Below are 21,508 nucleotides of genomic sequence, written 5' to 3'. Positions count from 1 at the left end.
GGCTCAAAAAGATGTTCTAAACTAAAATAAATAAACAAATAAAGGCTTTTCTCTTGACATGCACGCTCTTTGCCTGCTCCGTCTGCCCGGCTCTGGCATGTATGCGGGGCTGGGAGGGGAAGGAGGGGAGGAGTAGGACGGATGCTTGTGGGCTTTGCCTACACATCTGCTCCTGCCAGCACCCAGGTCACAGTGTTTTCCAGCACAGACCTGCCTATGTACAAGGGCCACGCGGTTTGGTGGGTGCAAACTCCTCTCCGGGCTTCAGAGCAGCCCATGGGTATTTAAGTGCAGCCCTGAGGGCTGGGTACCAGGAAAGGAAATGCACGCATCTTTAGGGGAGGGTGTTAAAGGGGTGAGGGACCCCTTGAGCTACCAGCTTGCTACGGGACACTGCCGGACATCGTGGGAACAGGGATGGTTCTAGGACAGGGAGCATGGTGCCAGCCCGGGAGGAGCAGCCTGGTTCTCCCTCACCCCCAACACCACAGGGCCCATGAGTTACCTTCCTCACACCTGAAGTCGGGGAAAGCCACGTCCTGGAGCGGGATCTGCCGGAGGAAGTCAGGGTTTTGGCACCGTGGGTTCCCTGTCACAATCTTCCTCTTGCGCAGCCAGTCCCCGAGCCAGGCCAGCTGGCAGTTGCAGTTGAAGGGGTTGGCGAGTAGGTTCCTGCACGCGGGAGGGAGCATGAAGGCATCACCTGAGCAGCCATCAGGCAAGGGGACCTGCTTCAGCCCTCTGCCGTGATGGGGACAGCCTGGGAGCATTCCCCCTGGGGCCCAAGACATACAGTGTGGAGAGGGACTGCAGCGTGTCGAAGGCACCCGGAGCAATGGTGCTGATCTGGTTGTCATACAGGGACAGCAGGCGGACATTGCGCAGCCCCGTGAAACTGTCGTTGTGGATGCAGCTGATGCGGTTGTTCCTCAGCATCCTGCAGAGGGAAGGGGACAAGGGCATCTAATGAACCGGGTGGGCACCTTGGAGGAAACCCACCTCAGCAGTGCCTGGGCTGTGCCCGCCTTGCTGTCAGGCAGCAGGATGAGCTTGAGCCAGACCCTGAGCAGCAAAACTCAGCCCTTCCCCAGCTCTGGATATGGCCAGAGGATGGGTAAGGTGCTCCCAAGCTGGACCCGCAGTCATGCAGACAGCACCAGCCTGGCAGCATAGGCAGAGCAGGGGAGCAAGGAGCAGGGACATGCCCATCCCCATGCCCACAGCAGAGTGGGGACTCACAGGGTCCTCAGCCCATCCAGGCCCCTGAACATGCCGCTCCGCACTGACTCCAACTGGTTGACGGTCAGGTGCAGCTCACTGACGGAGGATGCCCCCTCGAATGCCCCATCCTCAATCTCCGACACCTTGTTGTTGCTGAGGTTGCTGTGGAGAGGGGAAAGCAGGCTGCAACAGGGGGCTCTGCCTCAACCTCATCCTGAACCCTGACTTCCCCAGGTCCCACTGAGCACCCTGTGATGCCCAGGTCCTCAGGGGACCCTTGGGTTGGGATGTGCCCCCCCATTTTACACCCCAGGCTACTCTGGCACCAGGACCCCCATGTGCCTTCCCAGCCCCTGGGCACTCCTGACGGAGCTGTGCCTGCCCAATACTCACATTTTCTTCAGATGCGGGAGTTTCTTGAAGATGCCAGTGGCCTCCAGGACAGAGATTTCATTGTTGTTCAGGCGCCTGGGGTGGGTGACAGGGAAAACAGCTCAGGAGATAATTGTGAAGGGCCTGGCACAGACCAAACCCTGAGCCAAAGCCAGCACCGGTGATGCTCTGGCTGCAGGAGGAAAAGCGGAGTGGGAGAGAGGAGGCTCTTACAGCTCAGCCGTGGACTGAGGGATGCGTTCCGGGATCTTGGTGAGCTTCAGGTTGGAGCACTCGACCACACTGGATTCACAGCGGCACTTCGGGGGGCAGATCACATCGCTGTTGCACTCACTGTTCAGCTGGTAATTCTCCGTCCCTGCACGACAACACAGACAGAGGCATGGGGGCTGCGCCTGCCCTTCCCTCCTCTGATCCTCCCACACCCCAGCCATGCTCCATCTCTTCCCCAGCTCCCCTCATCCCAGCTGCTGCACACATGTTATTCCTCTCCATGCCCAAAGCAGCTTATTTGCAGGGATACTTGCCCTGGGTACACAGGGTGCTGTGCTGCCCACCACCCTCCGCCTTCCTGCAATGAGAGGCGGATCCCTTTCATGGGGGCACAATGGGAGATGCTGCAACACATCCCGGTACCCAGCACTTTTGTTACCGCAGCACCTGGGCACTCAACAAGCAGAAACTATGGGAAATGCAGCGTGGCCCTGCCAGGCTAGACCGTGGGGCTCTGGCACAACCACACCCACAGGCAGCCTGGCTGAACGGGCACTGCACATGCACCCACAAACACCCGCGTGTGGCTCTTCCCCTTACCTGGGATGAAGTACTGCTCTTTGGCTGCGGAGAAAAAAGCACATCAGCACCCTGAGCACATGGACACCAGGCTGGGGCAGGGCTGCGGACAGCCATGCCACAGGACACCTGTGGCAGGGACGGGGACAGCTCTCACCTGAGCAGCGGAACTTTTTGCTCTTGATCTGGCCAATGCGCTTGTTGGCCAGGCGCCGGGGACTGGCACAGCGGGCGCCGCTGGTCTCGATGGGGTTGGCGCGGAGGAAGTCTGCCAGCCACTTCAGGTTGCAGTCACAGACGAAGGGGTTCTGGGCCAGATGCCTGTGCCAGGGACAGTAGGTGACATACCGCTGGGGACAGCAGGCGACCAGCTCCAGTCCCAGCTACCCACCGAGATGCTCCTCCCCAGGCACCCCCCACACAGGTGTCGGAGCCAGTGTGGGCACTCACAGGGTCTGGATGGCCCGCAGGGAGGTGAAGGTGCCCTTGGCCAGGCTCTGGATCTTGTTGTCATAGAGTGAGAGCAGCGAGAGGTTCTGCAGGTCCTGGAAGGCATCTGCCCGCACGCAGTTGATCTTGTTGGCGTTGAGGAGCCTGGCACGGAGGGAGGGAGGTGAGGCTGGGGAGGCTAGGGACCCCCTTCCCTGCACCACAGGTGTTAGAGATCTCAGCCCTGCTTCCCGGTGTCCCTGCAGAGCGTCCCACCCAGCCACCAGTGCCTTACAGCAGCTGCAGGGCAAAAAGTCCCCCGAAGACGCCCTTGGGGAGGTCCATGATCTTGTTGCCGTACAGCACCCTAGGAGAGGAAGGCTGGTGTGAGAGGGATGGGGGCAGCAGTGGGGGGCACGGTTCTGCCGGCAGAGCATCTGCCCCACACACCCCAGCGTGGGTACTTACAGGGAGTTCAGTGAGCGCAGTCCTTGGAAGGCATCGGGGGCGATCTCTGAGATCTGGTTGTTGCTCAGGTCTCTGAAACCCAAAGGGGAAAGGTGGCCTGGACCCCTCTTCTCTCACCCCATGCCCCCATCGTCCTGCTGGGTCCAGGGGACCACCCGCAGCACCTACATACAGAGCTGGGTGTATCTGAGACCCCATCCCAGTGCTGCCATGTGGTGCACCCATGTTACAGCAAGTGCCCCATGCCTGCTGGAGTGGGGGGCTGTGGGCTCACAGCAGTGGACAGCAGGGTGAAGGGTGGCTGGGGTTCAGGATAGGCTGGTGGAGGCCGTACACTTACATCCTCCGCAGCTTCTTGTAGGGAGAGAAGGCGCCTGGGGGGATGGACTTGATGCCATTGAGCTCCAGGCGTCTGCAAAGAGAAGGGGGAGACATGAAGGCTGTAGGGCTGGCTGAGCCCCAACACCCCATTGGCAGGGCTGGAGGACTGAAACACCCCCAGGCTTGCAGTAAGTTACCCCACCAGTGTGGCACCATGCACTCCAAGAACCACTTGCAGCCTGTGGTCAGGGCTTTCTCCATTGGGCGGGGTGCCATCTGTGGGGGCACTGTGCTGGCTGGGGCAGAAGGAGCACCTCCACCCCCCCATCAGCCAAGGTCTGGGGGTGCCTGCTGCCTCCCATGTGTTCTGTGTGCCATGCCAATGGGGGCTTTGCTCCATAATTGGATTCCCCTAAGGAGATTATTTCTCTATTTACATTTTTAATGCAGCTAAATCCAGGGCTAAATCTGGGCAGCATGGGAGAAAGGCAAGGCCTGCTGCCCCATGCAGTGGCTGAGCCTTAGGACTTGCCCTCATGTCCCTAATGCCTCAAGCCACCCAGAGCCTGGCACGGGGCCGTACTCACATCTCCGTCATGGTCTCGGGCAGGTTGGCGGGGATGGCCGTCAGCCCCTTGCCCCGACAGTCCACGATGCCATTGCTGCAAGTACACATGGCCGGGCAGGATCCAGAGGACAAGCTGCAGAGCTGGGCACGCGCTGGGTCCGTTTGTCCTGCCGGAGAAGCAGCCAGCATAGGAGTCACAAAGAGCTGGGCCAGGAGAGTGGATGGTGGCATCCCAAGGAAGGAGCCCTGGTGACAGCTCAGCATGCTGGGACAGCTCATGGCACCCTTGAGCAGATGCACAAGGTCCTGGTGCGCCCCAACCCCGTGCAAAAGGCACTCAGCTCCAAGGGCACAGACTGATGCACCCTTTGTCACACTGACAGGGTGGTGTTGCCCCCATGTTGTCCCCACACCAGGGATGGTGCTGACCTGAGCTGACCCCACAGCGTGCATCCAGTCTTTGGGCTGGGGCATGTGGCAGGGAGTGGTGGTGGGCTGCATTGATGAGACAGGCTTTGTCCCCCCGCCCATGTCTCTGCCCTGGCACCCACCGGCTCCCCATCGCCCTCACCAGAGCAGCTGAACTCATTCTTCTGGATCTCAGCCACATTGAGGCCACGGAGCTGGGCTGGAGCAGCACACTGAGTGAAGAGCCCAATGGTGGGACGCTGGCGCAGCCACTGTGAGAGCCAGGCCAGGTGGCAGTCACAGAAGAGGTGGTTGGAGTGCAGGCGGCTGTGGGTAGATGAGGCTGTCAGCTCCTGCCCACCCACCTGCCCTCCAGCTGCCCCAGCCTGGCTCATCCCAAAGGCTGGGAGCATACAGAGTAGGACATGGAGGAGCCCGAGAGCATCTGCGCTGGCTGCCAAGGCCACCTTGCTCGACAGTGCTTGGTGATGTTCTGCGGGGGTGTCCCCTCTATCCCCTCCCCACAGAGCTGTCCCACCTTCATGGCCCCTGCACTCACAATGTCCGCAGCTTGGGCATGTGGTTGAAGCTGGACACGGGGATGGAAGTGATATTGTTGTTATTCAGGGTCCTGCAGGAAGGCAGAGGGGGGCAGGTCAGGGCAGCCAGGCCAGGAGCATGAGATGGTCCAGGTGGCACCAAACCCCTGGGAGCAACAGCACCCGCCCACCCCCAGCACAGCGTGGGTGGATGGAGAGGTGAGGGAGGGGGACAGCCCAAATCCCAGGCAGGGCTTGCTGCCCTTTCCAGGCTTCTCCCCTCCACAGCCAGCTGCAGGCAGGTGGACTCCCCGGGGCAGGATCAGGCCCCGATGCACAGCCCAACGTACCAGACCCCTGCTCAGTCCCTCCTCAGGGCCAGGGAGAAATGGCACGCTGGGGGTGTCCCTGCAGCGCCTCGGTGAGCAGGGAGTACCTGGGCACACCCTCAATCTACACAGGGCTTGTGGGCTGGAGGCTCCAGCCGGCCCCTGGCCACTTACAGGACCTCCAGCCCCCGCAGGGCGCGGAAAGCCCCATCCTCAATGCAGCTGATCTGGTTCTTGTCCAGTTGCCTGTGGGAGAAAGATGGAGGGAGCATTGCTGGGACAGCCCATGCAGAGAGCAACTGGTGGCTCCTGATGCCTCCTGCCACCAGACCTGACCCCAAACTCCCCCGCGCCACCTGTGCCCATCCCCGCCAGGACTCACAGGTTCTTGAGGTCGGTGGCCCCACGGAAAGCTTTCCTGGGGATGGCCTGGATGAAGTTCTCGCTCAGGTCCCTGCAGAAGAAAGAGGCAGGATGGAAAATGAGCAGTGCCTGCAAAAAAGCATGATGCCCTGTGGGACCAGGGCATCCGCAGGCAGGGGCATGCCCCGGCACTCAGTGATCCCTGAGGAGCTCTGGGAAACTATAATCTGGCTTCAGGTCCTTGGTTGCCCACCGCCCTGCTGTCCATCCCAAGGCGAGTCTTGCTCCATCCATGGTGGCTGCCAAGTGGCTGGGGCTCCTGGGGCACTGCTGTCCCCAGCTCTGACAAGCAGAGCAGCAGGGCAGAGCTCTGGGAAAACACTCCGTACTTAAATACCCTGTGACTGCTGTAAGTACGGGTCCCTGCTGATTAACTGGTAATTATACTTAGTGGCTCCAGCAGGCATTCCCATGGCGCCTGCCCCGCACTTTAGAGGGCACAAATAATCAGGTCATTAATTACTTCATCACTACATGGCACTGTCCTTGTAATCACCCACTCTGCAGTGCCGGGGTGTGCCGGGCCAGCACGGGCTCTGTGTTTGCAGGGCTGGCAGCAGGTCAGATCCCCTGCCATGCCTGGGCTGGCTTTTAACAACTATGAATGCCAAAAATCCCACTGCAAAGTAGGGTCTGGGTGGACTGGCTCAGCTCACCCCATTCTCAGGGGGACCTGCCTATCATATTTGTGCCCCACAGTGCCTATGCTGCCATTCCCTCTCCCACCCCCAAGGCCAGGAGCTCCTCTGAGCTCAGCAGGTGCCTGCATTGCCTGCCCCCAGCCCCATGCCAGCACAGCCCCGCTCCAGCCGCTCACAGGGCAGGAGGCCAAGTCCCCAGCTCCCTCCTGGCACAGGGAAACTGAGGCATAGCATGGCGTTTGTCCTATTCAGCAAGTGCATGGGTGAGTGAGGAGCAGGACCAGGGCATCCCACATGGATTCAGCTCCCCCCAGCATTACACAGGCCACAGAGACATGCCCCCATCCCAGCCCCAAGGGGTGGTTTGGGGTGTCCCTGGATGCCAGCATTTCACACTCAGTGCTCACCAGCTCTGCTTCAACATAACAAAGCCTGTTCACTACTGATGTCCCAGGGCACTTGGGCTGGTTCAGGATGGATGCATAGCATCCACACTCCTCCCCATGCTCCCATTTCCTCCAGAAAATGGACTCAGTGTGGCCCACCATCTGCTTACAAAAGACCTGGAGGTCTCCAAACTGGGACTTCACCGCAGTCGAAAGCTTCACTGGCACAACAGGGAAAGATTGCCAGAGGGAAGCACCAGCATTGCTTGCACAGATGTATGTGGAGAAGAAAAATCCAAGGGCAGTGGGCTTGCCCAGCCTTCTGGTGAGGTGCCCAGCCACCAAGGAGCTGCCATACGGTGTCAGAGCAATGCACCAGCCCCTGCCCACTGCACACTTCGTGCAGAGCAGGGGCTGGTGCATCACTCTGGCACCGTATGCAGGGAGCAGGGACTGGTGCTTTGCTCTGGGTTGATCCTGGGGGACCAAACCCGGCTGGCAAAATACCATTGCTGGGGCAGAAGAAGGGAGATGCCACCCCTGGAAGGGCCCGGGCTCCTGGGCGGGGTAAGTCCTGGCTCCCCTGCCAGCAGCCGGGCGCGCAGCAGGCGCAGTTTCACCGCTACCCGCGCGGCGGCACTGCCAGGCTGCCCTGCCTGCCCTGCCTGCCCTGCCTGCCCTGCCTGCCCTGCCTGCGCTGCCTGCCCTGCCTGCGCTGCCTCGTCCCGCCCAGGATGCGCCAGCCCTTCCCAAGGCAGCAAACCCCAGCACCCCTTAGATGCAAACTCCTCCCCATCCTCTGCTGGGACCGCGATGAGCCCCGGGGCCTCCAGGAATTGCAACGACCTTTCAGGAAAGCACAGCATCACCCCAAATCCCCTTTTCCCTTTGGGTCCTAGCAGATGGAATCCCCTAGAAAATCCTCTGGAAACCCCCAGAAGTTTCCCACTCTTCCTAGCAAATGCATTCAATGCAACACATTCCCTCTTGGCAGCTGCCTGGCCTCCAACATTAAACCAGTTGCAGCAGGGCCAAGCACGGAGCAACCCCCTCGCAGCTCCGGCACTGTCTGCCCAGACAGCTCCTGCCTGCAGCTTGTTTGGTTCCCCCATGGAAACCTTGCTCGTGTTCCTCCGCTCACAGCACCCAGGAGTCCCAGTACACCCAGGGAGTAAACCCAAGCATCTGCCTGCAAGCTGCTCACTTGCAGCTCGCGAGGGAAACGCTCCTAGAAGGTTGCAGCTGACTCTGTGAGGCTTCTCCCCTTCACAGCTTTTTGTGACAGTCACCAATGAAGTGCTGCCATTGGGGGTACTGAAGCCAAGATGGACAGACGCTGGATGTGAGGGTTTCAGCAAGGCCCTGGCGCAGGGCTTACATTGCCGGCATGGTTACACAGCTGACGACACCAGGACAAACACATGCTTTGCCTGCGGGATCCTCGGGCCCCAGTGTTGGAACAAGGCACGGCCCCTTTCCTCCTGGTGTTTCATAGCTCCCAGCTATGTTTGCTTTACACTTTAGCACTGAAGAAACAGCAGATGGCACGGCTTCTCCTCACTCCGCTGCGCGGCTTGTGGCACCCTCAGTGGCTGTGCCGGTGCCACCTCACACCCTGCCAAATACAAGCACGTCGCTGCCATCTGGTGCAGAGTGCCAGCAGTGACCACAAACGCTGACATGTCCGACAGCCCCACTGGGGACTGGCCAGCAGACAGGCACAGTCAGGGAAGGGGGAAAGAAAGACACCTCTGCCCATTGTCACAGCTGCCCTTTTTGCCTTTTCTGGTTTCACTTCCAGATATTTTCCTAAAGCTCAAGTTTAAAGCTCCTGGTCATTGAAATCCAGGGGATGCCCAAGGAGCCGGGCCATCCACAGCACCACTATCCTTGCATCCCCATGCCACAGGGACCATGCAGCTGGACTTTCTCCCCGCACCACACAGAGGGCTCCAGTAGTCCCAGGGGCTGCAAAGGGGGAAGGATGAAGAGGGGTGAGCAGGTGATGGGGGACACACAACCTCCGCCCTGGAGTGGTGGCGACAGCCAGATGCCTGCGCTCAGGCAGACCTTGCGGGGAGGCTGTAGCACATGTGCATGCCCCAATGGAAAGCTCTCAGAAGCCTGTCTGCAAAGCAGGGCCCCCGCTTGCTCCCTGGGAACCCACTGCATTTCTACCCCTTCCTGGTCCAACCCCATCCCAGACCCCTTCTGTCCCCAGGCTCACCTCCCACAAGGGTTTCTGACCCAGCAGATGCCTGTTCAGCAGCAGCAGCCAGACCCAGCCCACAGCTCTGCCATGGGGAGAAGGAGGGCACCTGCTTTGCTTCCATGTCCCCCAAAAGCCTCATGACTAAGCTACATCCACACAATTACCCCTTGGCTGGGCAGCGTGGAGGATGGCAGTCATTAAGGACTGGGATTTTGGAGATTTCCCTCCCCAGATCTTGTGCCCCACCGCCCTGCCCCACTGTGTGCACAATGGCTGCCAGTGCCATACGTGTGACAGGTCAGGAGGTGCCCCTGTCACTGGCTCTTCTGGGAGCAGGCAGCCCCCCACCACTGTTTGTCCCCAGGGAGCCTCGGCGAGGAGCCAGGCTCGGGGGCACAGCTCCCTCGGGGCTGGCAGGGGCTCTGTGGCGGGAGCCAACCCCCCAGTGCGCCGCCCTGCCCAGCACTTAGCGGGGTGCCCAAGCAAAACTGTTCGACATGGCTTCCCAGTGGGGAGCCCACTCAGGCAAACAAACCCCGGCAGCCTTAATCTCCCCAGCAAGAGCCCGGCGGGCCGGAGGGCGGGTGGGAGGGAGGGGGCCACAGCGGGGCTGCGGCGGCCGGGCAGGGAGGCCAGGGCTATTACCATGCTCTCATTCTTTCGGTTAATCCTGACTTCACACTTTAACCTGATTGAGCCTTGTTTGGCGAGCCGGCTCCTCACATGCTGTGTGAGGGGATTAGGGCCGGACGCAGCAGGGAGGTAATTGCTTCCCAGCAGCGCTGGCCCTGCGTCCTCCGAGCCCCCCGTCGCCTGCCAAGAGCGCTGGGGCGGCCTGGCAGCCCTCTGGCACGGCGCTCCCTCGCCAGGCAGCCCCGCTTGGCAGCGTCGGCCAGAGCTGGCTCAGCCGGCCGTGCAGAGGTCTGTCTTGCCCGGCATCGGCAGACACCGGGGCACTTCTGTCCAGGTGAAAGCTGCAGCCCGTGTCACATCCCAGCCATGCCAAGCGAGGGCTGCGGAGGCACACCATGGCAGGTGAGCAGCTTTCCGCCCCAGCAGCACCCACATGCCCAGGACCGGCTGCTGGCTCCAGGCAGATGAAGTGCAGGGTGTTGGTCTCCTCTTTGTTTCCTCCCCATCTTCCACACTGGAAACTCATTAGCATCCAGTGGTCTCCCAGACCCTCTCCCCCTCAGTGGGGCAGATCAAAGGCATTAACCCTTCAGCTGCTGCCAGGCTGCTGCTCCCACGACAAAAATGCATAACAGGTCCTTGCTCACGGGCCAGGCACTTCCCACAGCAGCTCCACTCCACCGGCACCGGGACCAGCTGCTCCAGGCACCAGCTCAGCCATAGAAACTGTCTACCAAGTCTCGAGCAGACAAGGCAGCTGCCCTTGCAACCAGAGCCACGCAGCTCTGGGCAGCACCAGCATTTTGGGCTGGAATAGGTGCTCCCTGGATCCCAGTCCTGCCTTGCTGGTGCTGTGCTGGAGGAGGTTGTGCCAGGGTGCAGCCGGCATGTCCCCAAGCCAAAGGGCCTGCCAGGGACTAACCAGCAAGGACCATGGTACCAGCAGCCATTAAGCAGCCCGGTGTCCCTCAGGTCACCCCACACATGATGTTTGTCCCAGCAGAGCCTGCCCAGGGCAGGGGCATGGGCAGAACCGGGCTGCCCCACCGGCACAGGTGCTCACACTACCACTCCACCACCTGACAGGTGACAAGGGTGAGTGTGAAGGCACAGAAAGACTCCTGCATTACACAAGATCAATAGACTAATCAGTGCTCGCATTAGCGGCCGACAGCCCAGAGTCCCCCCAGGGGTTTTACACCCCCATTTCTCACGCCAGGAGAGGAGTGGCTGCACTCAATGCTTGGGCTGGCATCTGCACCCAGAACCCCATGCTGGGGGAAACAAGCATCACCCACGTGTCCCAGCCGCACAATCCATATGAGGTGATGGACGTGAGTCCCCAGTGCTGCAACGACCCAGCACCCAAGGATGGGTGTCCCAAAGGGGAGCTACTTGCCAGAGGCTGGGGGCAGCTGCCCCACTGCTGCATTAGCAGGGTGCCAGGGAAACAAGGCAGAGTTGTCCACCATGTCACTTTACCTGCCCAGGTCCCCAGCGCCGGCGTGAGCAGGGCCTGCAACCCCATCTCAGGTTCAGACTCCCATGGCATGCCCCCAGCATTATGTCAGGCTGCTTGATTTTTAATGGACTCCAGCAGCCCAGCTGCCAGCACTGCTCCATCCTGGCCAAGGGGGACGAGACAGAGCTCCCACCACCTCCATAACCTGCCTCACTCTACCAGCCCCAAAGCCACAGGGATCCTGCGCGCTGCCTGCTACCTGCTGCAACCCCAGTCCCCGGGGCTGATGGTGTTTCCTCAGGACAAGGTGGGATGGCAGAGCCTGATGCATGGGTGCAGACAAGCCAGGGTGCAGCATGGTGGGCTCAGCACGAGCCCCTGACACTTAGGAAAGAGATCACGGGGTCTCTGGAAATGGCACCTTGACAGGGACCAGAAAGGGAAACAGGAGGGGATGGAACAGGGTCCAAAGCAGCACGGCAAGGGGGAAAGGGAACATGATTTGCTGCTTTTCACAACACCAGAACAAGGCATGACCAGCATAAACACAAAGGCAGGTTTAAAATCACAGCTGAGGATCACTCCTCCAAATTAGGTGGTGTTAGTCTGTGGGATGCCCAGCCACAGCCAGCTCAAAGGGAAAATGAATAGAAGAAAAGCAGAGAGATGTATCTGCAATGCCGTGTTGCAGCGAGGAACACCTGCAGGCAGATGCTCTGTAGGTGGCTTCTGCTGCCAGGAGACCAGCTGGGCACACCTCTGGTAGCCACCACGCTGCCCGGTGCAGGCTGCCAGGCATAGCCGATGGCTCAGCTGCCGCTCAGCCAGCAGGGACTGTCACCCAGCAGGAGTCACTTCTCCCGTCAGACTGTTTTAGCGGGAGGTGGAGATGTACAACCCTTCTGCTCCCCACTGGGGATGTCAACCTGGGGTCAGCCCGATGTCAGCACCCCCGCCCCAGCGAGGGGTGCCAGGGTCCCCACTCCAGTCTCTGCCTCCCACTCTTGTCCCTGAGCCTCCCGGGGCGGGGAACAGAGAGTTGGGGGGGGCTGCTTCTGTGGTCTTCAAGGGGGAACAGCTGGTTGCTGCGAGGGACATCCCAGGCTGGGCGGCACGGCACAGCCCTCCTCGCTGGCAGCCGGAGCGAGCACTTCGTCAGGCAGCCCCAGCCGCCAACAATTACGAGCTGAGTAAATCGATGGGATATAATTGGACTATTAAGAGCTCATTATCCTCCTGGCTCCGGGTGCTGCAGCCTACAGTGCACTGGGGGATACCGCAACCTGCAGCCACAGAAACTGCCTCCCAACCCAAGAGGCCTTAATGGGTACTCGGGACAAGGTGCACAGAGCAGGGATGGTCCAGCCAGAGGGGACAAGGATGGTGGCAGGAACCTGTATGCAGCACAAGAGATACCTCTGTGGCACAGTGAAGCACTGTGCAAAGGTAGGGTGTCCCTACAGGGGCCCTAGAGATGAAGAGGTCCAGACATCCTTCTAGCCACCACAACAGCCTGAAAGCCACCGCTGGCCTCTCCTGCACTGTGCAGGGCTCATTGCTCCTGGGTGGCATGGGGAGTTTGGCTTTTATATCACTTTCATGCATGCCTCTACTCCAGCCCAGCTGGAAAGCGGGGCTCATGTCCCCACCTGCAAGTTGCAGGGTCCCCATGCCCTGAGTCGCACAGGCTGCCTGGCCCTGGGGGTCCCTTCTGTGTAAGGGCCATGTACTCATCACGTCCATCGCCTCTTTGCACACCACCCATGGCAGGGCTATGTGGGATGGTCCTCCTGAAGGGACCAGAATCCTCAGCACCCCTTGGCAGGCAGGATGACACAGTAGGTCATGTCCACCAAGGTCCAAGCAACCATAAATAATTAATTCCTTAGGAGAGCTGCCCCCACCCCCACCTGCGTTTGCTGCAGTAATGTTCCTGTTATCTCAGCACCAGCTAAAGCGATGGATCAGAGCTCATGCTTGCCAGGCCCATATATCTAAGGGCAAAACAGTCCTTTACTGGAACAAGGCAACACACTGCTAGACATCATCATGTTGTGCTGAGTGTCTCAGACCACAGACCTCAGTGACACAAGCCAAATTACCAATTCTGCCTGTCCACCACGTACACATGGCAAAGGTGAACGCTGCCAGGCCAGGGAGCAATGCTTCACACCACTCCTCTGCCGGGACTGGCTTCCCAAAGTGCTGAGCTGACCCCAGGCTCTGGCCCTGGCCCCAGCCCCTTCTCTCCCAGGAGATGCAGATGCTTCCCAAAACATTAAAGCTGGAGAGGTTTGTTGCTTGGACAGCCAAGCAGACCATGTGTAAAATGCAACATATGCTCATGGCAACAGTTAGTGAGAAGAGTCCCAGCCCCAGCATGGTGGTGCTGATTTAGCAAAACATTTCAGGGCATGCATAAATCTCAGCGGCTTCAAAGGGTGCACTGCTGTTGACCCGTGCCATGATCCAGGCCTCTCTACTTACCAGAGCACCAGCAACAGACACCAGCTGGTATCACCCGGCTGTGCCACCACGGTGCCTGCATATGCTGAGGGGGGGCACCGGGGACGCCAAGGTGCATGGGTGCACACACCACAGATGACACAGGCAGCCCAGTGTTTGGGTATGGGGGAAGTTGGGGACATGCAACGTCTGTTGCGAGCTGGATGATCTGCACAGGGAAGGCATTTGCACAAGGTGGGCTTTGCTGAGCAGCTCTCTGCTCAGGGCAGCACCTGCGCGGTGGCTCTGGTCCAGCTCCAGCAAGGAGCGGCTCCCACGTGGGTTGTGTTGCAAAGCCAGAGCCATGGGACTCTTCCGCGGGAAGGGGGATGCAACTGGAACATGGGGAGCTGGCCAAGGAAAAGAGGGAAGGGTGGGAGGGAGGGGGAATAAAGCATCTGCCATCCACCCTGGAGCCTCTTCAGAGATTGAAACAAGTTAAAAGCAACAGCTTTTATGGAAACACAAGTGAAATAACAAGCCGCAAACCCTGCGTGGCTGTCTCCGCCCCCTCCCCACACTGCCCCTTTGTTCCTGCAACCTCGTTATCTGCAGGAAGGGGAGCCAACGGGAAGCTAAGGCATCACCACCAGCTCCCCAGCATCCTGAAGCGCCTCACGAGAGCCACAGCACCCGCTGTGCCCACCGCCCCATGGTCTGGCAGAGGCCCGGACGGGCAGGGGTTGCCCTGCAGCACACACCTGGGAGCAGCAAACCTGCCGCTCTCTGCAAAGGGACCTGCTGTGTGGCTGATACATCTTCCCCAGCTCATGCTGACCGCTAGATGAGCGCTTGTCCCCTCCAGTAAGTGTCTGGCTGGACACCGGCTATTAAACCACACCTGCCCAACTCACAGCCTCCATGTCCCACTGCCACCGAGAGCTGAGGCACCCAGCTGCACCCAGCCAGTGGCCCCATTGCGGCATGGCCTCCTGCTTCTCACCACCTCCAAGTCCCCTCCGCCCTGGTGTTCAGCAAGCTTGCTCTCCTCCTTCCTTTCATGTTTTTGCTGCTGTCTCACCGTCTAGTAGCAGGAAATCTCTAAAAAACCCTCCACCAAAGCATGTTTTCTTTCCAGTACCCATGCTACCCTCTAGCTTGCGTACCTACCTGCTTCACATTTGCATGTCCCAACATGGTGCGAATCAAAGGCACAAAGCCCTTTTCCCCGGGGCTGCACAGCCCTGCCAGCCTCCCCTCAAACCCGCCCTCAGCTCACCACCCCACTGCTCTCCTGCTGCAGAGAGAAACCACTGCCTGTGGCAGAGCATCATGCCTGTGGCAGAGCATCATGCCTGTGGCAGAGCATCATGCCTGTGCTCACAGACCTAACACATCCCAAAGTGCCTGGAAAATGAAGGAACCGCAGCCCAGCAGCTCCAGAGCTCGGGGCAGAGTGGGTAGTGGTGGGGATTTGCTCCATCTCTACCTCTGGCAGACAGCAGCGTGCTGCAGCGAGACCCTCCCGCACAGCCCCATGGTGGTTAGGACAAGGTCAATCCCCCCTCACCCCACCACAACCCCATGCACAGAGGGCCCTGCTGGGTGACAGTGCTGTGCCGTGCCAGGCTCCAGCCCTGCACGCCGGGAAGCCTCGCACCCTCCAGCACACAGCATGTGCTCCCTGCGCAGCAGCTCACGCTCGAGAAGACACCCCAAACTCCATGCAGCAACACTAATCCAAGGTGTAAATGAAAAAGCAAACAGCTCTTCTAGCAATCCAGCCCTGAGCCCTGTGGGGAGCTGGCTGTGGCTCTTGTTGGCAGGCTCATCCCCTGGGTTTGCGGCACTGCTGAGCTCAGAGCTAATTGACTCCAGGCTCTGAGGCTTTTAATTGCTAATAAGTGTGAAGCCAGCCCTGCCGGCCCTCCTGGATTCCTCCGAGGTGTGAATGAGGCTGAGCCAAGCTGAAAATTGCCTCCAGCCTGTCCCAGATCTGGCACAGGCTAGTGAGCCAAGGAGCGATGCTGTGGATCTGCGACACTACTCCTCAGCTTTGCAGATCTTGGGATAGCAACTCTAAGCCCTGGTCCCAGCTTTGAGAAGGGCTAAAGCAAACTCCCTCTGGCCTGGAGGATGCTCTGAAACTGATGCTGAACCTTGCAAGACCCAGCTGGAGTTACTTGCCAAGATGCCCTGGCGTGACCAAGGGTCCTTCAGGCTCCTCACACTCAGCCCTAGCACTAAGACAGGCAAAAGTCTTGCCCCAGCAGCTGTTGCATCTCATAGCCTGGCTTCCTGGGAGCGACCACAGAGCCAGCGGTGGCATGCAAAGTGGGAGATGCATTGCAGGGTGAAAAGCATCAGCCCCCACTGGCAGCTAGGGTGGAGCCAGTGGGACATCTCAAATCCAGTCTAGCAGCTGGAAAAAGAGTTGTGATTTTACACAGGGCTGGGAGGAAACAGCCCTGATAGGAGAAGGGTCCTACGGGAAAGGAGGGTGGGAAATGGGGCAAAGCAAGTGTGGGGCTGTGAGAGCACGTGAGCATGGGAACCGAGCGCAGGGGCGCACAGCAGGAAAAACCCAACAGGCAGATAAAGAGACCTATCCTGTATGGCACTCACACATTAAAGCCAGGATAAAAACTGCTGGCAGGGTAGCAAAGTCCTGCCACAAAGCTGGGCCCAAACTGGGGCTGCCCTTGCCCCAGGAATGTCACTCTTGAGAGGGTTTGGGAGTGCAGCACCCAGTCATGGCCTTGACACAGGGGACAGGGAGCTGCACCCCAGCCCACAGGGCTTCCCTCCATGGAGCAGCTCTTGGAAGAGCCCCTGGCACAAAACACCACCACGAGTCTGGGGAAGCCTCTGCCTGCAGGCAGTTAGTACAGCTGCAGCCCCCACGGACATAAGACACTGCCATCCACAGACTTCGCCTGTGCTGGGGATCAACAGCTCCTCGCTGTTTTGGGGAGGCAGAAATGAGTTGCCAGAGGCACATCTGGGTGCTCCTCCTGCCTCTCTTGGATCCACGCATGCATGGAGCCTTGGAGGAGCAGGGAGCCTGGCAGCAGCGCCCAACCGCAAGGCACAGAGCAGGGAGCCCCAGCCCCGAGCCTATGGGCACCTGAGGGTCTCGCACAGACCTTCAGCCTCCGTATTAAAGCTCAGGGATGGAGCAGCCCCACATGCCTTTGCAAGCTGTCCCAAGGTTAATTATCTTTGAGGTTAACAATGCACCTCCTGTCTCTGCTCCAAGCGCATCTCACTTCAGGTGGAGACACCAGCTCTGTGACCCCAAGAGCCCATGGGTGACTCTGCCCTGCAGATGTGCCTGAATAGCCAGGGGCTGTTACACACGTGTTCACATCTGCTGCCACAGCCGGACTGAGCTGGGAAGGGGAGGCTGTGCATTTCCCAGGAGGTAGCTACAGTCACGGGTGTTTTCATGAAGGCTGAGTACCTCACTGCCACCACACGTGCTACACCAGAGCACGCAGCTCCAGGGGTCCCTAAGAAAAAAACACATGCCAGAAGCAGATCACCTCTGCAACCCTCTCCCTAGATACACTCCCATTTAAAACGTAGTTCAAACCCAGATGGGATTGCAGTGGGGATTCCTGCTAAGAGGAGAGCCAGGGTGCATCCAGGGAAAGGGGACAGGACCCTGCACCCCAGCCGGCTCAGGGGGTCACTCCTCCTAGCTCCAATGGCTGGGGCCAGGTCTGCTAGTGCTGCAGCCAGCCTCCCGCACAGCAGTCTGGGTGGCCTGAGGCTGCTCGGCACGGCTGCTGCTCGTGCTCTAGGACCCGGGGAGAGGAGCCGACGAGGCTGATTACCCCTGCCAGAGCAGGCCTGGTGGGTTTATTTTTAAGAGTTCTGATTGAAGCTAGTTTCCTGCTGACATTTACACTCCTTCATCATTATCGGCTCCCTGGCTTCCAACCGCCAAGATTAAAGGGGGATGAAATCTCCTGAACAGTGGGGTCCTGGCTGCAAACCCCACAGAGGGGGAGACCCCCATGCTGACACAGCCAGATATCAGCCCTCTCGGAGGCAGGTGAGTGGCCAGGGAGCCCTATCTCACAGCAGGGCCATCGTGGGATGGGACCCCACCACGGAATGCAGTGGGAACCATCTCAGGGCAGCCCAGGGAGGAATACATGCAATCCAACACTGGCACGTGTGCAAGAACATGGCAGCATGGCCAGGATACAGGTGCAGCTTTGGGTGCTGGTGCCCCCAGAGACACCCATGCTCCTGGGAGTGCCCCAGCCGTGACCAGCTCCAGGTGTTCCTACCCTGAGCCATGGCTGCTGGCTTGGGACAGCAGAAGGGCGAGTGGCCAACCCCCGGGCACATACATGTGCCCATGCCAGCACCCCTGAGCTCCCAGTGGTGGGCACAGGGCAGGGCTCGGACCTCTGCAAGGGGAGAGGCGAGCAGGAGCTGTGCAGCACTGCCTGACCCTCATCCTCCTTCCCACGCTGCCACAAACTGTTATTTTTAAGGCAGCAGTCCAACGTGGAGCCAGCAGAAGGGCTCCCAGCATGGCCAGAGCTAGGCACTCAGATCTTAAAACCTCTTTTTTCCCAAAGAAACAGTCAAATTCCAACACGTGCGGGCTAAAAATACATCCCAGTCTGCCAGGGACTCGGCCCGCTTTTGCATCTCTTGGATGATTCATATTTTGTCAGATCCCAGCTCAGTTTCAAGATTAAAAATACCAGGTTTGGGAGACAAGCACGTCACAGGCCCCAAGGTGTCAGAGCCCCACAGGAGGTGGCTGGAGACCCGACCGTGGTGGGACATGTCCTGTTCCAGCCAGGACAGCGGGCTGGGCATGGTCCCCGCCATGGGAAATGGCTGTCCCTCACCCCACGGAGGGGGAAAGCCCAGCAGCAGCCCTGGATGGGTACACACTGCTCCGAGGCCAGACAACCGGCATCAACCCCACTGCATCCCACAGCAGCTCCAAAATGGGGCGGATGCGTGCACAGGAGCTTGCCTCCAGCTTTTACTTAATTACCTTCACAGGTATAAAATTGCCCATAACTCATTAGACAGCCCCATTCCTGCCTAATACGCCGAAAGCTGCCTCCTAATTAAATATTATAGGGATTTAAAAGCATTTCTGACAACATATTAGATATGTAAAACACTGCAAATTAGCCAGCTTCCCCACTGAAATCCTCCCTGGGAACAATGCAGGGTCCTGGCTGGGCAGAAATATGGGACACCTTTTCAAGTAAATTAGGAGAAGGGCCCATTCTTCTGGCAAAGAGGTTTGTTTTTTTTTCTGAGGGTTGGAGATTCCCGGAGCACAAAGAAGGCAGCCAGAAAGGAACTGTGCTAGTCCCGCCGCCCCCACGAGCCGTGTCAGCCCCCAGCAAAGGTAGTTGGGATGTAAGAGGGCTCCCAGTAAGTTAAGTAAACATTAATGCAAATTGTCAGTGAGCCTGTAGATGAGATCCCAGGCACTGCAGCTTGGAGGGTAGCAGGAGCTTCCTCAGATTATCAGCCCATCCACCCTCTGAGGGGGGAGCAGGAGCGGGGAGCTGCTCCGTGCCAGAAGAAAGGAGCTCCAATTTCCATCCAACTGCAGCAGATCTGATGCCTTGTGAAGGCGAGTTCACACGTGCCGTCTTGCTTCTGCCTCGCACAGGGGTGGGGCTGGATTCTCCCCGCACATATACAGCCCCAGCTCCAGCCAAGCACGCGAGCATCCTGCAGCAGCCTGGGATCCAGCACGGAATGAGCCATCCCCATTGCAACCCTCTAGCCCGAAAGCAGCTGGAGACAAAAAGGCTTGGGTTTTGTCTCATCCTCATGTGTCAGCTCTGAACGAGGCCAAAGCACTGCTGCCTTGCTTTGCACCTTCCACAGAAAGCTTCTGTGCCTCGATCCTCAACGCCAGCTCGGTGTGAGCCCAATTCAGTGCTGAGATGGAGCTGTGGGGACCATGGGATGGGGCACAGGAGGGCTGCAGCATCCCCCACTGTAACCTGCAGGCAGGAGCCCAGCCTGATGCAGCTCATATCTGCTCTGGTGCCAGGCTCTTCCCCTAAAAGCAAAGCAAAGAGCAGGCGGTTTGCAAGGGAAAAGGCCAAGAGCGAAAGCAGGGAACTCCATTGGTAATTGCCTGCAAATTTAACTCAGCTTGCAAGTGGGAGCCACAGTGCTGGGCTTTGAACAGGGCTGTTTCATGTGCCTGGTGCTCCTGCCGCTCTCCGCGTCCCCCATCAGACACCGGAGAGGGGATGATGCAGAGGGAGCGTTTGAAATTCACACTTCAAAGTTGATATGAGTGGCCTGGGCTTCATTTGCTGCACAACTGGAGGCAAGTCAGGGAGCAGAAGGGTGAGCAGGGAGATGAGGGCTCACGTTCCCAAACCCTTTAATGCTAGGATCTAGGATCAATCACTCGCTCAGGGATGCTCTGCCACAGCAGGAGCGAAGAGCCGTACTCAGCCTGTTCTTTGCTACAGCTCCCATGCTGCAGCTTGTACTCGGGGTAACGCTGCCTCTTCCTAGAACCTCAGACCAGGGGCTCTCTGCACGCTGCCACACTCACTGCCTGGGAGCATCTCCCGTTGCGCCCACGCACGCTGCGGCACACGTACTGCAACCCATCACTGACCACATCACATCCACACATCCACCAGTGCGCAGACACGCTGCACACATGCATGCTCTCTTAATCACTCCTTAATTCTCGCTTTCAAGCCTTTGCCCCAGTAGTGTTATTTTTTTATCCACCCTTACACTAGCACACCTGGAAAAGCAGCACCCTGGGGAGCAGCAGAGGTGGGGACACAGCCCCTCCAGGAGTCCACTGCAGTGTGCAATTAAAAATCAGTATCCAAGCCACTCAGGCCAGACAGAAACCGCAGCAGTGCCAATGCCAAGGAACAGCATGAGACATCCACCTTGCCCCGCAGTGCTCACAAGCACCCCACACCTCCACCTTCCCCAGGAGACCCAGTGAGGGAGCCACAGAGGCAGGTGGCTCATGGGAATCCTCCCAGCCCCATGGCCACTACTGGGAGCCACTAATGGGGCAGGAGGTGGGGAGTAGTGCTTCTCAGGTGGCCCCTGGCTGTAGCCCAGGATGCAGCAGGATGCACGGGGGCTGCTCTGCCTCCCAGGCATTCCTGCATCTTCAGAAATAACAGCACGTCCTGCATCCCTGGAGTCCAGGACACCAGATTCAGCCACATTTTGGGGAAAGCAACACCTGATGTAGGTGCACAGCAGGTCTGGGCAGCCTCTTCCTGGACAGGGTTGGTGCTGCCGGAGCATGACAGGGGACTCTGTGCAAGGGAGGTTGCCTCATCTCAGCTATGCTCCCCCCAGACCCTCACTGTCCCTGGTGTGGGTGCAGCACCCTGGTGTCCCGTCACCCAGCCAAGGGACACAGATGTGTAACCCCAGATTGGGCCAGGCTCCGCACACTAATGCCCTGGCTCTCCTGCTGATGCTCTCCTCACAAAACAGTGGGATTGAGGGTCTAAGTACATCAAAGCTGGGCTTTGAACTGGCTTGAAGAGGCACCCTGATTTTAATCGGACTGCCCATGCCATTGACAACAGGATCCCCGTGAGCCATCTGCACCCTCCCATGTGGCATCCCAGAGCCTGGCAAAGCGCAGTCAAAGCTCAGACCCACCAGAGAGCTGGTGGACCCGGTGGCTCTCTGGGACAGGCTCTCACCTCCATAGCTTAGGAAGTGGATGCACCGAGTTCAGTTCCCAGCCAAAGGACAGCCCTAAGTCAGGGAACAGACCCCATTCCAGGGCTGCCATCTGCTTTCCAGGGACTCAGCAGCCTCATCACCCT

The 21,508-nt window shown here is 59.0% G+C and overlaps 1 protein-coding gene across 2 annotated transcripts in view; it reads right to left on the bottom strand.

Annotated features, from left to right (window-relative positions):
- Positions 1–21,508, bottom strand: part of SLIT1 (slit guidance ligand 1) — a 64,017-nt gene that overhangs the window by 11,972 nt on the left and 30,537 nt on the right. For both annotated transcript variants that reach the window (XM_075107927.1, XM_075107928.1), the window contains 16 exons: positions 5,851–5,922; positions 5,643–5,714; positions 5,160–5,231; positions 4,764–4,927; positions 4,212–4,359; positions 3,644–3,715; positions 3,304–3,375; positions 3,131–3,202; positions 2,857–3,000; positions 2,564–2,727; positions 2,428–2,451; positions 1,828–1,972; positions 1,615–1,689; positions 1,240–1,383; positions 794–937; positions 506–672 (listed from right to left, as the gene is read on the bottom strand). In XM_075107927.1, coding sequence (XP_074964028.1) covers positions 506–672; positions 794–937; positions 1,240–1,383; positions 1,615–1,689; positions 1,828–1,972; positions 2,428–2,451; positions 2,564–2,727; positions 2,857–3,000; positions 3,131–3,202; positions 3,304–3,375; positions 3,644–3,715; positions 4,212–4,359; positions 4,764–4,927; positions 5,160–5,231; positions 5,643–5,714; positions 5,851–5,922 — 1,751 coding nt within the window. The remainder of the gene's footprint in view (positions 1–505; positions 673–793; positions 938–1,239; positions 1,384–1,614; positions 1,690–1,827; positions 1,973–2,427; positions 2,452–2,563; positions 2,728–2,856; positions 3,001–3,130; positions 3,203–3,303; positions 3,376–3,643; positions 3,716–4,211; positions 4,360–4,763; positions 4,928–5,159; positions 5,232–5,642; positions 5,715–5,850; positions 5,923–21,508) is intronic.

The sequence above is a fragment of the Phalacrocorax aristotelis genome, chromosome 12, assembly GCF_949628215.1.
Source record: "Phalacrocorax aristotelis chromosome 12, bGulAri2.1, whole genome shotgun sequence".
NCBI classification, from domain to species: Eukaryota; Metazoa; Chordata; class Aves; order Suliformes; family Phalacrocoracidae; genus Phalacrocorax; species Phalacrocorax aristotelis.
This window is presented reverse-complemented; position numbering and strand designations above follow the sequence as displayed.